A 16,646-nucleotide genomic window follows, 5' to 3' on the forward strand; every position below is an offset into this window, starting at 1 on the left:
AATATAAATCTAACTAACATCAAGAATATCGTTCATATATTTACCAAAAAACATTTCTGTAAATATTTAGATTGGAATCAATCTAGAAATGCAAATATTTGCGACGTGAGTCAATTGGACTGTGACTAAACGTTTTAGTTCTAATAGCGTGTTAATCAATGATTTCCTCCATCACAACTGCTAATGATCAGAAAATAAAATGAAAAACAATAAACCACGCAGGAAGCCAGTGAGGAGAGTAAGATCAGTATGCTTTAATTATAAGATATCAGTGCATAAACACAAACTTCTCATCGGGTTAAATACCCCATATAGTAATAACATTGATAATATACGATAATAATAAGATCAATACGGAATTTTAGCATTTAAAAAAAAAAATGCAGATCATTGATCAGCTAATATAACTGTACTGTAGGACATCGACAAAAACAGAATACAAATAGCTAAACATGGATCCCATAAGTAAAAACAAAGAAAAACCCTGTTGTCACCAGACAAAATATACTGATATCTTGAAAAAGGAAGTGCAATGAATGAGTGGATCAACTCCTGACACGTTCTGTCACCTTTTTTTGGGGGGGGGGGGGGGGGGAGAGACCCTTCAAGCAGCACAGCAGGTTGAGTCCTAGATCTGGTGTTTATATATATATATAAATAGAGACTAAGCTCCGCCCATTTTTGGGTTAGCATCTGTGCTACTCGCATCTGCTTTTTCTTTATGAAAAGCTGACACCTGTTCCTCGGGTCAGCTCTCCATATTACAAGATACACTTCTTCATTTTAGCAAAGATAAAACAATGTGAGAATAACTTAACTACATCTCATAAGAAGCTTTAAGAACAATTTGCTCTCTTAGTTAAAATGAGCGGTCGTTTAAAAACCGTCAATTTTTAAACATTCTATTTGTTATTGTCTGATTGAAGCTAGTGGAGCAGAAGCTATCCTAAAATGGGGGCGGGACCTCCCCGTTGCCTCGATTATTATTTCTAAAAAACAACTTCCATCGAGCAAACTCTTTCCACATGCATTAACCCAATTTAGTTCAAATCTCATCAGTTTGTTAAACAATTACATCTGAGGTGCTGAAGCACATTTTTCAGAACATTAAACATTTTTAACTTAAAACCTATTTGGACTTCAAAAATGTACTTAAAATAAGGTTTTAAAAAGCGTGCTATGAACAAGCTGTACGGTACTTTTCTGTAATCGAACCAACTTCTCGAGGAGTGAGAGTGGTAACCGAGGAGTCAGAAGTAGTGGAGGAGTTGAGGAGATATGCATCAGTGGGCAGGCTGAGTAGAATCCATCTCACCTTTTGTGTCCTTCAAGTCGACATCACTTCTTTTCCTTCCCTCCTTCATTACCTCTCAAACTGTTTCTCACCCCTCACAGAATAATAATAATAATCTCCAGTCATGTGGTTTTTATCTGGCTCCATTTACTCGTCTACAACCTAGATTTAATATTCATAGGATTGGACTTATTATCATTTACTTCAACAGATTTGGTCATAGCCTTTCTTAAACATCTGGATCATTATGTCGGCTGCACCATTTTTTTAAGGCAAACTTTGCAGCCTGTTTAAACCACTTTTGGGTTTTTTTTTAAAGCAAAAAACGTAAAAGACGGGCACATTTGGTTCATCACGTAATCGTCAAAAGAGAGGCGCTGACCTTTGACCCTCTGACCGTTTACTGTCCAGTCAAATCTCTTCCAACTAAACCAAAGCCCACAAGCAGCTTCATCGTCAACCGCGAGGAGAATCTCGCCCTTTAAAAAAATAAAAGCGGTCCACAAATGTGTACTTGTTATCACCAGGGGATCCAAAATGTGTTCTGGTATGGTTCTACTCTAGAGGTGCGCTTGAAGGGCAAACTCAGTATGCATTGGGACAACCATAAGGCACATTATACGGATACAAAAATGTTAAACTTTAAAGAATATGTCAACACAACGTCTGTCAAAGAACATGAAAATATAGTGTTAGGATCCAAGAGATGTCATACAAAGTCTAACAAAAATGACACATACATGGTCTATGAAGCACCAATGCTTTTATATATGCAACTCCAAAACTATGATTAATTATTTGGCAACTTCACCTTCTTTACAATATTCAAAATGCTACATATCTGAGAAGTGAAACCAATTAAATTTTTTAAAATCTGAACTTTTTGTGTGTGTTAAAGCGAGAACAAAAACAGAACTGCCCAGCCAACAGATCCAATAGATGTTTTAGCGATAGGATATTTAAGGATTAAACCCCCCTGGAGGAAAATATAAAATATAAATTCCACAACAAAGAAACAGCACGAGAGAGAACTGCACAGCCAGGGATGTGATCCATCACCACAAAGTACCAGAACACAAACACTCACAACACTATCGGCAACATTAGTTTAGTCTTTAAACACGTGAACAAAGCTCTAGGATTCATTCTTCTGAGTGGTCACCACGCAAAGACCATTACCTCAAAAAGTAGAGTGAGATTTATAAAAAATATTTTTGAGTGTACGGGGGGGAAAGGAGGGAACAGAGGAACGTGGCTAACGTGCCGCGGAGATTACTGACATCATTTGGGTGAAAATTGCACTTTCTACTTTGTAAAAACTCTGACCTCTGACCTTACGCATCGTTCATAGTGTATTAGATCGACTCATCATAGTCTTGTGGCAAAGCTTTCAGGTATTGGCATGAATTACAAGATAAACTGGCCTAACCATGAAGATGAATACAAACACTTCAAGTCACTTCACAGGCTGGTGAACTGCAATTAAACTTTTTTTTAAATGTAATTTGATTGGGATTTTTTTGCGCTAATATCACAACAATGGGACAACTGAGGTCAACGGGACCGACGCGAGTGGCTCTCTGATTGGCCGATCGTCCTTTGGATCAGTCAACGTGAAAAAGTGCATCTCTGATCAGAGCCTGTGACATCCAAAATATCCTCCGAGTAGCTTCAAGAAACCGTGAGCCAATTTACCACAAATCTCCCGTACTTTCCACTAGCGCGAACCATTCTGCGAGCTACGTTGTTGTGGTGCTAACGGAAACCAACGGCTGGTAGAACAAGTCGAAAGCTAAATGTAAAACCACGGAGTCTGAATGCGACCGAGATCTGCAAAACAAGCTAATGAATAGTTGTAGTTACAAAGCCGAAGAAACACGTGATCTATGAAGGGCAACGATTAAAGCTCGGAGTGAAACTCTCTTCCCCGCCGCGGCACACATCGTCCGTGCACACTTCTGCTTTTTATGGTTTTTTCTATGTCGCAAGTCAACAATATGTCATCGCGTTAACTATCACAATGTGCAAGTCAGATCGTGTCGTGCAAAGCTATCTGTTTTGGTGAACACGGCGAGCGTCGCCGCTGACGATAGAGACGTTAGCTCAATGAAATAATTGCACACAAAGAAAAAAGCGACCCCGTCGTCACACGAGCTACTGACCTGACCGAGGAGGTCAAGTGAGAGAGAAACACACGTTTAGATAAATAAAGGACAGGTGTGAGGACAAAAGTTACAAAACAACAACTTAACATTCAGCTTACAGTAGAATACATGTTATTACAGGATATGTTCGCTTCTCCACGAGGGAATAAAAGCATCCGATTGGTCGAATAAAACATAAAAACAAATCAGAAGTAAAGCAGTGTTGGTGCGTCCGGTTGATTGGGATGAAATAACTTGGCGACAATAGCTAAAATGTATAATGTGTAAAAAAAAAAAGAGTTATTATAATAAGTAAAATATCAATATAATGCTGATGTAATGACAGTTGAACAGATGAGCAGATGGTGATGTTACGGGGACTCCGGTGGGATGGATCCAGGCAAGAAGAGGTCAATGGCTCATTACTAAAATATTATTATATTCTCTATATTGTCATGTACAAGTTGAATGTTGTTTTTACTTTAGTTGGACGCCCTTATAGAGGCAATTTAAATTCGTTGGCAGAATATCTACTTGATTGGCAGATAGAGATGGCATGCTTTAAAAAAATAATTAGCGGTAGTTTTAATTCTAAAAATGTCTCATCGTGACACGCAACTTTGACGGGGACGAAGAAAGTGGGCCGGGTTCAATTGCTGGTTAAATATTGAAAGTGAGAGAACACAGTGTCGTCTAGGTAGTACAACACACAGCTGCTAAAGAGAAGCTACGTCTGTGAACTGAGCTGCATAGAGTTCATAGAGACCGGGCCTCGATAAGTCACAAGGGTTGTACGTTTGAATCCCGTTGCCACGGAAATACTCCTTTTACACCGAAGAAGAAGAAAAAAAACTCCGATGACCGGTAAATCCCGGTGAGGAGAGTTTTCGCCGCGGCCAGTTTGCCATTATTTTGACTGTTGACTGTCCTGCGTTCACCGAGTGACCCGCGTTACTTTATATATGTGTGGGTCATCTTTGTGGGCAACTTGCTGGTTCAACCTGTATCTGATGCGAATCCAGGAAAGAGACCTTGACCTTGATATCTCAGCTTGTAGACGGTCTACGTGACAGAACTATAAGAGGACCAGAGGACGCGAGTGTGGGCTGAGCCACAGAAGCTAAATAAGGCAGGATGTGGTTATGAATACCATTGCCTGTAGGTAGCTTAGCCTCGGGGGCTCTCAGAAGACCCAGAGGTATGAAGGTAAAAAAAGACTGAGGCTTGGGGTCGGGAATAAGTCCAGGTCCAAGGCAGATTTTTGGATCCGGGTCTCTAGGTGGCCTGGTCCAGGGCTCTCAGCAGGTCGCAGCCCTGGAGGAGGTACAGGTTGCCCTGCAGCGGGACGTTGACCTCGCAGTCGTAGCGGGTCAACTCCGGCAGACAGGAGGCCTCAAACGAAGAGCCCAGCAGGCGGCTGGCGACGCCTAGAAGATGACAGAAATGGAAGGGAAGTCCTTTAACAGCCAATCGCTGTTGGGAAATGATAGTTTTAGTCTCCAACAATGCTCACATGCCCATAAAACCATCAACCACACACGGACCAAAGGAGAATCTGAACATGAAATAGTCCAACGTTGAGTAAATAAAAGCAGGTAGTGACGAAGCATCTTAACGTGTAGACGTTGTTTCTTCCATACAACGTCTCTGAGGCCAGGTACATTTTATCTGTGCATGGGCAACACCTCTTCCTTTTGCTTTTTTTTTTTCCCGAAGCGCCCCATTTCCTCTTTCGCCGAATCTCTCGATTGAAGTCGACGGCCCTTTTGTTTCCCGTGCCCGCCGCGTTGATCCGTCTCGGGGGAGCCGTGTTCCCCCTCTGCCCAGATGTCAATGCCATCTGGGCTTTGCTGTCGCCCCGCTGCTCGTCCGAGATGACGCGCATCCGCACATTGTTCCGCCTCGACCTCCGGTTCAAGTCTTCACGCTCTGCAAACGACTAGAGGGAGAACGGCGGCCAGTCTTTCTCGTTTTTTTCTGTCCCGCCTCCCGGGTTTCTCGCACCGGCCGTTTTTTCCTCCACATTTACGACGCGTTGCTCCAACGAGGCTCGTCTTTCTTCAGTCTGAGCCCCTTTTTGTTGTCGTTAACCACTTCTGAGTCTCTGTTCCCGTTGTTGCGTCGGTACGTTCATCGTTTTACGACCTTTCCTGCCAGGCTTCCCGTTTCTCTCCATCCCTTTTTCTTATTGGGCTCACTTTCTGTTGTTTATGTTGTTTTAAAAGAGCTTTTTTCATTATTATCCTGTGTTCACACCGCAGTGAAGCCCGTGTGAGTTTACTCGCTTGACTATTTGTGACTGATCGTGTCATTCGCGCCTAGGAGGGGGCGGGGCTTATCTCCGTGGCTTTACTCCGTGGAAACAGTTATCATTTCCACCATGGAAGAACTAACCACTAGTTCTGCTTTATACTCGTTGTGAACATCCCACAAACATCGGAACATCTAACATCCTCGTGTTTGGGTTCATACCAATAATATATTTAAATAAATATATATATATATAAATATATATATATATATATAAATAAACATCACCCGTAGGCTCACACAGCTCTGAATTTCACCGACTACATCTGAATATCTTCCGCTTCCAGCTCCATTAGAGCAGTAGCAGTTAGATTCACCAGCGGCGGAGCAGCTCAACCCTGATTGGCTTTCGCAACTCGACGTTGCCCAAATCTTTCGCCAAAGTTTAAATATTTAAACTTCAGGCGAATGAGGCGAATTTGTTTGCGTCACCCGGCGAAAAATTTGCGTCAACCGCGACTATTCACGTCTGTACATTGACTCCGAGAGCTCATTTTTCGCCTCGTTCTCCGACCACGTTGCACCGCTGAAAATCTGCGGTTCTCTTAAAATCCCACGATAAGTATATTCTCTGTTTTTAGATTTATCAAACAAGAACGCAGTCGAGTGCCACTGCTGCACAGTGACGCGAGCTGACATGCAGCGCAGTCAGGTCAGCTCACCCTCGGCCTTGTTCGACGGCTGCACGTTGTACGTGTAGTTGCAGCTCGTGTGGAGGAAGGGTTTCTCGGTTGCGCCGCCTATCCCGCTTCCTGGATACTGACACTTCCTGTGTTGCTGCGCGGCGCTGAGACGTGAAGACATGCCGGCGGGCGTCATCGAGCCCATCTCTGGAAACAAACACAGGTACACAGTTGTCGGATGGAACAGAATCCCCCCCCCACCACACACACACACACACACACATGAGCTCATACCTGCCAGTGATCTGGCGCTGAGGCGGCGGTCCATGGCGCCACAGCTGTCCCCCCTCATCTTCTTCCATGTGCCTTCTGAAGGCGTGCCGTCGCCCTGAACGCACAAAAGAGTGAACTCCTCGGACAATTCGAGGCGCACGACTGTGATTGGACGATTGTAAAATATGTATCATCGTGGCTGAATGAGGAACAAAACAAGACTCCATTACTTTGCATTAATTTGCCACAAACTAAATGTCCGGTTTCAGGTTATTTTAATTTACTACGAACAAGATGTTTACGTGTTATTTGTTATCTCGAAAGTCCACAAAAACTGACAGGAGGTTCTTATTTCACAGTGCGTGGGGGCTGGTAGGCACTCCGGATACCCAACATGTACACAAGCGTTAAAAAGGGAGCGTTTCATGCGACTGTAAGTATCTTCAATCGTACAATAAATAAATGTTTCATCATAGAAACTCACCACAGTCATCGGAGTGAAGGGGCGCTTGATGCTGTTGGCCATGGCCCCTCTGGCTGGACTCATGTCTCCGTAGGCTTGCACAAAGCTGTCAATGCACACACACACACACACATTGCATTTTAATCAATTAATTATAAGAAATAGCTGGTAAACCTAAGCCAGGTATTAAAAAACGTGTCTCGTGATTGTTGATGTCACATCACCTGTGTTTGTGCACGAGGTGAGGCGCGTTCTGTTGCCAGGACGGGCGCTCCTCTCCAGACAAAGGGTCCATCAGGTACGCCTTGGTGGCTTGTTGTTGTTGTTGTTGTTGTTGCTGGTACGTTATCAGAGGGTCAGGTGGCCACTGCAGATTCTGCCTGCCACCCATGGAGGACAGAGGGGCGCTGGCTAGAGCCTGGAACGCATGATTCTGCATGTGCCCCATTACGTAAGGCCCGTGACGGGAGTCCAGGGCGCCCTGGCCGGAGCCTCTCTCCCCCCCCGCGGCCCAGGGCGCAGCCGGCTGGTGCTGGTAGAGGCCTTGGGGCTGAGGAGGGGAGGACAGGGGCTGGAAGAGGCTGGCGATGTTGCTGAAGCTCGGCTGGGTGGACTGTTGGGTCTTGGCCAGGCTGTTGTTGCACCCAACGGATCCTGCCGGACCCCCGTCCAGGGGCTCGGACTCTGTGATGATGGGATGCAGCTGGAAGTCCTCGCCGTCCATCGGGATGTAGGGAGCCAAAGTCTCCAGGTCTAAGTCACTCAAGTTGCTCTGGGAAAGTGAAAAACGCAGTTAAATAGCATGTTAAACTAACTCAACGAGCTATACATATATATATAGCTGGTTGAGTATATAAATTGGTTGTATTTATATAAATATATTTATTTATATATGTATTCATCTATAGATCATTTTTTAAAATATATAACTATATTGAATATAAATATATTTAATATATGTATTTATATATTTATTGCTACATTTAAAAATATTTCATATAAATATATAATAAATGTATATATTAATTTATATATATATATAAAATATTCATTTATATATATATAGAAATGTATAATATATACATACATATATAAAATATATATATACACAGTGTATATATATACAAGTCATTTTAATAATGCTCTGCTATCCTTCAATGAGGTTTATAATCTTGCCCATGTTGTAATAGGCTTTTGCCAGAAAGGAAAGCCAAGCTTTCAGTCAGATTCAGTTACCTGGGCCTCATAAATCAAATGAATGCACTAATAATAAAACGTAAGCACATCCGTGGGAGCCGCACCTCCGTGTGTGCAGGACTGCTTCCCTTCGTGTCCAGAGAAAACAGCTTCTCAGTCAGCTCCACCGGGCTGTAGTAGTCACCTGGGCTGCTGGGCTGCAGGGGGGAGCAAGAGGAGGAGGATGGAGAGGAGAGGAATCGTAAATGGGGACGAGACCGATAGAAGAACAAGAGGACAGGGACAGAAAGAAAGAGACAAAAGAACAGTTTAAAAAAGAAACAAAGAGAAAGAGATGAGTTTCCACAAAGGCGCTATTCACTGCTGAGAGCCCGTCCTCCCAAATATCCCCCCCCCTCGTTCTCACACACACATCGCCCACAGTTAGCGACCTTTGACCCCACAGGCCTCGCTGAACACAGGAGGAACAAACGAGGAAACAAACGCCGCCGCTCGCCAGCTGATGACTCCTTTCCCTCGTCGTCCTCACCGTGGAGCAGCTGCTGAGGCTCGGAGTGGCGCTGCCCGGCGGCGGCGCCGGAGGATTCCGATGCACAGTGAACGCACCGCCGGCCATGTTGGCCACGCCCCTCGGGACTGAAGCCGGAGGGGCGGGCTTGAGGCTCTCGCTGGCCCAGGAAGTGGATCCCGGAGGAGGCATCGCCGCCACGGACACCTGGGCGCATCCTCCGGGCTGCGGGGGCTCCTCGAACGGAGGGCGATCTGAAGAAGGAGGAGGAGGAGGAGGAGAAGAAAAAGGAGGAGGAGAAAAAGGTAGAAGAGGAAAGAGAGGAAGAAGAAAATGAGGGCGAAGAATCAGAAGAGTAAGGAGGAAGACGAGGAGGAGGAGGAGAAAAAGGTAGAAGAGGAAAGAGAGGAAGAAGAAAAAGAAAATGAGGGAGAAGAATAAGAAGAGTAAGGAGGAAGACAAGGAGGAGGAGGAGGAGAGGAAGAAAGAGGAGAAAAAGAAGACGGAGAAGAAGGAGGAGAAAAAGAAAGAAGAAGACGAAGAGGAAGAAGCAGGAGAGGAAGGAGGAGGAGAAGAAAAAGGAGGAGAAAAAGGTAGAAGAGGAAAGAGAGGAAGAAGAAAAAGAAAATGAGGGAGAAGAATAAGAAGAGTAAGGAGGAAGAGGAGGAGAGGAAGAAAGAGGAGAAAAAGAAGACAGAAGAGGAAGGAGGATAAAGAGAAAGAAGAAGGAGAAGAGGAAGAAGCAGGAGAGGAAGGAGGAGAAGAAGAAGAAGGAGGAGGAGAAGAAGAAATTAAAGAGGAAGAAGATGAATTACATGAATATGTATTCGGCCATTTCAATAAAACTAATTTACGGGGAGATTATTCATCTCTAAGATTCTAAGTATTTTAGTTAATATCAACTGAAGTGTAAAACATGTAATCAGTGACTATAACGTGAGTAGAAAATATTACTTATAATAATTTAACAATATAATAATGGCATAAACACAATCATTTATAAAGACAGAGCGAATCAGTTTCCTCATTTACCAATTAACCATATTTTTGTTTTAAAATTCAAAAAGGGGGATAATGTACGGTTTAATAATAATAATAAAGGAGGGCATGGCGGAGAACACCGAGGCCTCGAACACGGACCGAAGTCCCGGCCCCCGACGCCGGCGGCCCTGGCGAGCTCCTCCGGCTCCTCCTTGAGTCGGGCGAACGGAGCTCCTCCTCCTCCCGCGCTGAGGAAGCCGCTCGGGCGGAGCGGCGTGGACTCCGTCTGCTTCAGGGACAAGATCACGGACTCCTCCTCGATGTCGCTGCAGGAGGAGAGAGGAGCACAGCGAGGTCAGAGGCGTCTCCAGCTCAAGACGGCAACGATTTTATTATTTTAAAGTCAGGAGCTTAATTTTAATTAATCAGATTGAAGACACAGACAAGAGAAATCCTTCATGAATGTAAAACTGCACCCGGAATATTAGAATCCCGCCAGTTATTCCTTATTTTATGTACAAAAAAAATCAAAGCTTTTAGGACTCAAACATTATATTAAGTGATATTTTTTCGCGTATTTTTACTTTGTTGGACACCTGAACTTCTCACACGCTGACAATACTGTTTTTCTTTTTTCCTCTTTATATGGATTCATAATATTTAGATTTAAGGAGGCGGCTGTGATTCATCGATACCGTTGTATTCATTTTGTCACACGATCAATGGAACGTGATTTTTATGATTTGATGTCCTGATTCAGGCCGTGTGATACGTGTAAATAATAAAATAAGTATTTAAGTATTTACACTTGTCGTTGAGCTTTTTGATATCTATAGGAAAGGACTGTGGTCCACGATGATGCAACAGAACATCGTTTAAAGCCACAAGAACCTGAGGAGGCCCAACCCCAAACCTCCAGGGATCTTGATTTCACTGAAATAATTAAAAATGTCTTTATCTAAACCTGGCTGAAGAACTACATGAAGTACATACGAAGTACATACAGTACTACATATCAAGTACATACAGTACTACATGAAGTACATACGAAGTACATACAGTGCATGAAGTAAATAAAGTACATACGAAGTACATACAGTTCACATGAAGTACATACAGTACATATGAAGTACATACAGTACTACATGAAGTACATATGAAGTACATTCAGTACATGAAGTACATATGAAGTACATACAGTACATACAGTATTACATTAAGTACACAAAGTACATACGGTACATAAGAAGTACATACAGTACTACATGAAGTACATATAAAGTACATACAGTACATATGAAGTACATTCAGTACTACATACAGAACATACAGTATTACATTAAGTACACATAAAGTACATACGGTACATAAGAAGTACATACAGTACTATATGAAGTACATATGAAGTACATACATTACTACATACAGTACATACAGTATTACATGAAGTACATACAATACTACATGAAGTACATACAGTACATGAAGTACACATGAAGTACATACGGTACTACATAGAGTACATAGAGTCCATGAAGTACCTGAGGACGTAGTTGATGCACACGATGCACTGAGGCTGGGCGTTGCGGCTGTTGTAGATGACGCTGCCCTGAGTCTCCACCCAGACGTAGCCGCCGCTCTTAGCCAGCATGCGGTACTGACCGCTCACCGCCTGGCCCTTAGAACACACTGGGGGGGGGGGGGGGGGGAGAGAGAGAGAGAGAGAGAGAGAGAGAGAGAATCATTGAGTAGTGTATATGTTATCGTCCAGGAGAATATTAACTTGATAATCTTCTTCTTTCTGTTCATATCAACGACGAGAGGAGAACAAGGTGTTTCATTGTCATTGTGCGTAAGACAATGAAACTCTGTCCCCCCGGTGGACGACGTACGGAACTACAAGTAAAGTCCCAGTAAATAAGTAATAACCAGACGAGAGATAAAAAAAGACAGATAAGTTTTGACCTGTAATCTTTCAACTCTGCAGTCAAAGCTCAGACCAGCTCTGTGTGCTGGATTTTTTAAATATCTAATATATATATATATATATTAATTGTTAACATTTTTTTATATCAATGTATTTAATTTGCATGAGGCTGTAAGAAATTTGACCGGACGTCAGTCGGCAGGAGAAAGTGACTTTGAGCTGCTGGCTGCAGTCCAAAGGTCGACGCTGGCGTGGGAAAGCAGAGCCGTGGTCAGAGTGTGTGAGTGTGTGTGTGTGAGTGTGTGTGTGTGTGTTTGGGGAGGAAGGGTAATATTAAATGTAGTAGAGAACACTTGTGAGTTAGCATGTGCTAATCGAAAGGCTGGTCACGCTGGCCGTGAGAGCGGGTCGTGTGTGTGTGTGTGTGTCGTAGAGAGAGATATAGAGAGTCCTTTATCTCAGTAGATTGTATGAACGATTAGGAACAGAAGTAAAGGGATGAAATTAAATCCACAAATCGCATAATAATAATAATAATAATAAATAGCTAAATATAATAATAATCTGCAGACAATATTTAGTCCTTAAAATATTATTTTAAAGTCAGGAGCTTAATTTTAATTTGTCAGATTGAAGATACAGACGAGAGAAATCCTTCATGATGTAAAAAAAATAAAAATTTTAAAAAAAGAAACATTTCAATGTCAGAAAGCATTATTATATTATTATTTGAAGGTTTTAAAAGTCAAAACTTTAAGGGATGATGTGAGTTAGAGGGATGATTATTATTACATTTTTTAATTCAAATGAGCTTCTGATGGTAGAGTACGTGAGAAAAGCCATGAGACACTTCAGAGGCTGGTTAACACACACACAACACACACACACACACACACACACACACGGTGCCATTACAATGTAATAGAGGCCACCTGGTCCCCTTGTCCAGTGTGCAAACCTTGTTAGGCCATCAATGGTTGTGCTTAATCTAATAAAGATGAGACATCTTAATACCAAGCCCATGTTCCGTACACACACACACACACACACACAGATACACACACACACACACACACACAAAGAAAAATCATCAGGAAATACAACCTGGTTTTCATACTCGATAAACATTTCTGATATTTTTCTCATGAGAACGTTGGAAAATGAGGAGGGTATGTGTGTGTGTGTGTGTGTACACGAGAGTTGTGTGTGTGTGTGTGTGCGTGCGCTCACAGTTGTGGTGGCTCTTGGTGACGCCGTCCGAGTCCAGCGCGTGGTAGAAGTCGTAGACGGAGCGACCCAGCAGGTCCTCAGGAGTGTAGCCCATCAGCTCTGTTACCCTGTAACACACACACACACACACACATACACACACACACACAGACGCACAATAATACACATCAATCTGAACTTGTTTCTTTGGTTCTCCGCTCATACAAGACACATCCGGACTCGTGTCCTGAAACCTTTTTGCACTTCAAAAGGCTTCACAAAAGATTTTGGGAAATCAAGTGTGTGTGTGTGTGTGTGTGTGTGTGGGGGGGGGGGGGTCTTCCTAAAATAAGAAGAACGGTTCACATTCCGAGTCTCTCTTGTGGGAACAGCTTATCTCTTTTCTGTCGCTCGCTAATGAGGAATCTTGTGAGAGAAAACCCCTTTTTTATACTTTTTATTTCCCTCCATCCCTCCATCCCTCCATCTCTGCCCCAAAGTCACTCCCTCCATAAAAAAGGTAATTTAATCCTAAATTAATTAATTTCGTAGTTTGGGCTCATGATACGATTTATTGAAACGTGTCGCGGGTGGCGAGGGTACAAATATCAAGAGGAGGACGAGATTAGAGGTTAGACAGAAAGAAGGAAGGAGATGAAGAAAGAAAGAGAGAAAGGAAGGAAGGAAGGAGATGAAGAAAGAAAGAACGACAGGAGATGAAGAAAGAAAGAAAGAAAGAGAAAAAGAAAGAAAAGAAGAGAGGCCTTCCTTTCTTCTTTCCTATTTTCTCTCTTTCTTGAGAGATGAAGAAAGAAAGAACGACAGGAGATGAAGAAAGAAAGAAAGAGAGAAAATAAAGAAAAGAAGAGAGGCCTTCCTTTCTTTCTTCCTTTTTTCTCTCTTTCTTGAGAGATGAAGAAAGAAAGAAAGGAGATGAAGAAAGGAAGAAGAGAAAGAAAGAAAGGAAAGAGGTGAAGAAAGAAAGAAAGGAAGGAGATGAAGAAAGAAAGAAAGAAAGAGAAAAAAGAAAGAAAAGAGAGGCCTTTCTTCTTTTCTTTCTTCCTATTTTCTCTCTTTGTTGAGAGATGAAGAAAGAAAGAACGACAGGAGATGAAGAAAGAAAGAAAGAAAGAGAAAAGAAAGAAAAGAAGAGAGGCCTTCCTTTCTTCTTTTCTTTCTTCCTTTTTTCTCTCTTTCTTGAGAGATGAAGAAAGAAAGAAAGGAGATGAAGAAAAGAAGAGAAAGAAAGAAAGGAAAGAGGTGAAGAAAGAAAGAAAGGAAGGAGATGAAGAAAGAAAGAAGAGGAGATGAAGGTGTGAGGACTACGGTCATAAAAAGAGGTGCAGTTGCGTTCGACATTTGACCTGAATGACCTTCGCTGAGTGGAGACGGTAACTACGGTAACTACGGTAACGACTTCCACACCGAAACATACTCGGAGTGTGTTCATTCCCTTCCAGCAGGAACACACTGTGCTGTGAGAACATCGTCCGCCCCGTCAACAGGAAGTGACCTCCGGCCACAGAGGTCAGGCTCGTCGGGCTCGGCCTGAACTAAAGACGCTGGACTGGATTTATGTTTCGACTCAACAGATTTCAGTCTGGCAAATATAATCTCGAGTAAGTAAACCGTGTGTGTGTGTGTGTGTTTATGCATGAGCTTGTGAACGCGAATAAACAATACAACGGTGTACTAAACTTAAAAGTCTATTTTTAAAACGAATTGATCACACAATGCAAATTATCTGCAGTTATCTGATTAAAAATGAATCTTTTTCTCGTGTGAAATGATTTCGACCGCATAGTTTGACATTACCAGCAACGTTCGATCAATTACCCGTTTTTCTTTTCTTCTCCCCCACACCACATGGATTCTATGTTTAAACATGTAATAATAAACATTATGAAGATTAAATTGAACTTTCAATCCAATTTTATACATGTGAATTATTTTCTGACTTAATTGCTTAATTGCTACGAGCAGTGTCTGAGTCCTCGTCCCTGATTGGTTGGTTTCCTAATGTCACCGGGGCAACTAAGAGGATGAGGATAGAAAGAAATAAGGAAGGAAGGAAGGAAGGAGATGAAGAAAGAAAGGAAGAAAGGAAAGAGATGAAGAAAGGTAGGCGATGAAAAAAGAAAGGAAGAAAGGAAAGAGATGAAGAAAGAAAGAAGGAAAGGAGATGAAGAAAGAAAGGAAGGAAAGAGATGAAGAAAGAAAGGCGATGAAGAAAGAAAGAAAGGATGAAAGGTAGGCGATGAAGAAAGAAAGGAGATGAAGAAAGAGATGAAGAAAGAAAGCAGAATAGGAGATGAAGAAAGGAAAGGAAGAAAGGTAGGCGATGAAGAAAGAAAGGAAGGAGATGAAGAAAGAAAGCAGAATAGGAGATGAAGAAAGAAAGGAAAGGAAGAAAGGTAGGCGATGAAGAAAGAAAGGAGATGAAGAAAGACGAAGAAAGAAAGCAGAATAGGAGATGAAAGAAAGGAAAGGAAGAAAGGTAGGCGATGAAGAAAGAAAGGAAGGAGATGAAGAAAGAAAGCAGAATAGGAGATGAAGAAAGAAAGGAAAGGAAGAAAGGTAGGCGATGAAGAAAGAAAGGAGATGAAGAAAGACATGAAGAAAGAAAGCAGAATAGGAGATGAAGAAAGAAAGGAAAGGAAGAAAGGTAGGCGATGAAGAAAGAAAGGAGATGAAGAAAGACATGAAGAAAGAAAGCAGAATAGGAGATGAAGAAAGAAAGGAAAGGAAGAAAGGTAGGCGATGAAGAAAGAAAGGAAGAAAAACACACACACACACGCCCCCCGAAAGAAAGTACTACATATGGCGCCGTACGTGATGGCCGCTGTGTTGCGAGCTCCCGGATTTTGTAGCAGTTTTTTTATATTTATTCTTCTTATTGCGACTATTTTTGCACAAAACGTTAGCAGCCGGTTAACGTACGACAGATGCACACTTCTGGAGATTGGATCGGCAGTTGCTCGCCGCCTACCAGAGTTTTTCAACTCTTACTCGGACGTCCCGCCAGGAACAGTAGCGGAACTATCTCCGTCCATTTTAGGCGCGATCTCACGCAAACGCCGACGACGGAGGGGAAGCGAGCTGGCGTGCTGGTTAGGCTGAGACGTCGAGCCAATCGACCCCACTACCCACCATTTTACTGGCAAATGTACAGTCTTTGGACAATAAGCTATGCGAGCTACAGGCTCGTATTCAATTCCACCGGGAAACTAAGGACAACTGCATCATCTGCCTTACGGAGACATGGATGTCGGAGGATGTTGCCGACTCAGCCATCGAGCCGGCAGGATTTTCCGTCCACCGCGGACAGAACAAAGACTCTCTGGTAAAGATCGTGGAGGGGGGGTATGTCTCATGATAAACAGATCTTGGTGCAACCAAAGTCATGTACATACTCTCAAGTCGTTCTGTTCCCCGGACCTGGAGTACCTAATGCTCATGTGTCGACCATTCTGGCTACCGGGAGTTTACAGCAGTCACCGTAACTGCTGTGTAGAATCCGACTCATGCTGACACGGACATAGCGGTGAAGCAACACTACGGGGCGATCAGGGAGCAGGAGTCGGCACACCGGGAGGCTGCTTTCATTGTGGGGGACTTCAACAAAGCGAACCTGAAGAAAGTTCTCCAAGTTCTACCAACACATAAAAAGCAACACGAGGGGAGCGGATTCTCGACCACTGCTACACTCCTTCCGGG

General features: G+C 42.9%; 1 protein-coding gene across 2 annotated transcripts in view; it reads right to left on the reverse strand.

Moving 5' to 3' along the window:
- Positions 1 to 233: 233 nt before the first annotated feature.
- The window catches only part of epas1b (endothelial PAS domain protein 1b), a 44,775-nt gene continuing 28,362 nt past the window's right edge, over positions 234 to 16,646 (reverse strand). For both annotated transcript variants that reach the window (XM_056434993.1, XM_056434994.1), the window contains exons 7-16: positions 12,951 to 13,057; positions 11,335 to 11,482; positions 9,953 to 10,119; positions 8,834 to 9,066; positions 8,409 to 8,501; positions 7,332 to 7,879; positions 7,129 to 7,213; positions 6,666 to 6,759; positions 6,411 to 6,578; positions 234 to 4,865 (exon numbers count right to left, since the gene is read on the reverse strand). In XM_056434993.1, coding sequence (XP_056290968.1) covers positions 4,714 to 4,865; positions 6,411 to 6,578; positions 6,666 to 6,759; positions 7,129 to 7,213; positions 7,332 to 7,879; positions 8,409 to 8,501; positions 8,834 to 9,066; positions 9,953 to 10,119; positions 11,335 to 11,482; positions 12,951 to 13,057 — 1,795 coding nt within the window. In that variant the 3' untranslated portion in view covers positions 234 to 4,713. The remainder of the gene's footprint in view (positions 4,866 to 6,410; positions 6,579 to 6,665; positions 6,760 to 7,128; positions 7,214 to 7,331; positions 7,880 to 8,408; positions 8,502 to 8,833; positions 9,067 to 9,952; positions 10,120 to 11,334; positions 11,483 to 12,950; positions 13,058 to 16,646) is intronic.

The sequence above is a fragment of the Pseudoliparis swirei genome, chromosome 17, assembly GCF_029220125.1.
Source record: "Pseudoliparis swirei isolate HS2019 ecotype Mariana Trench chromosome 17, NWPU_hadal_v1, whole genome shotgun sequence".
Classification (NCBI taxonomy): Eukaryota; Metazoa; Chordata; class Actinopteri; order Perciformes; family Liparidae; genus Pseudoliparis; species Pseudoliparis swirei.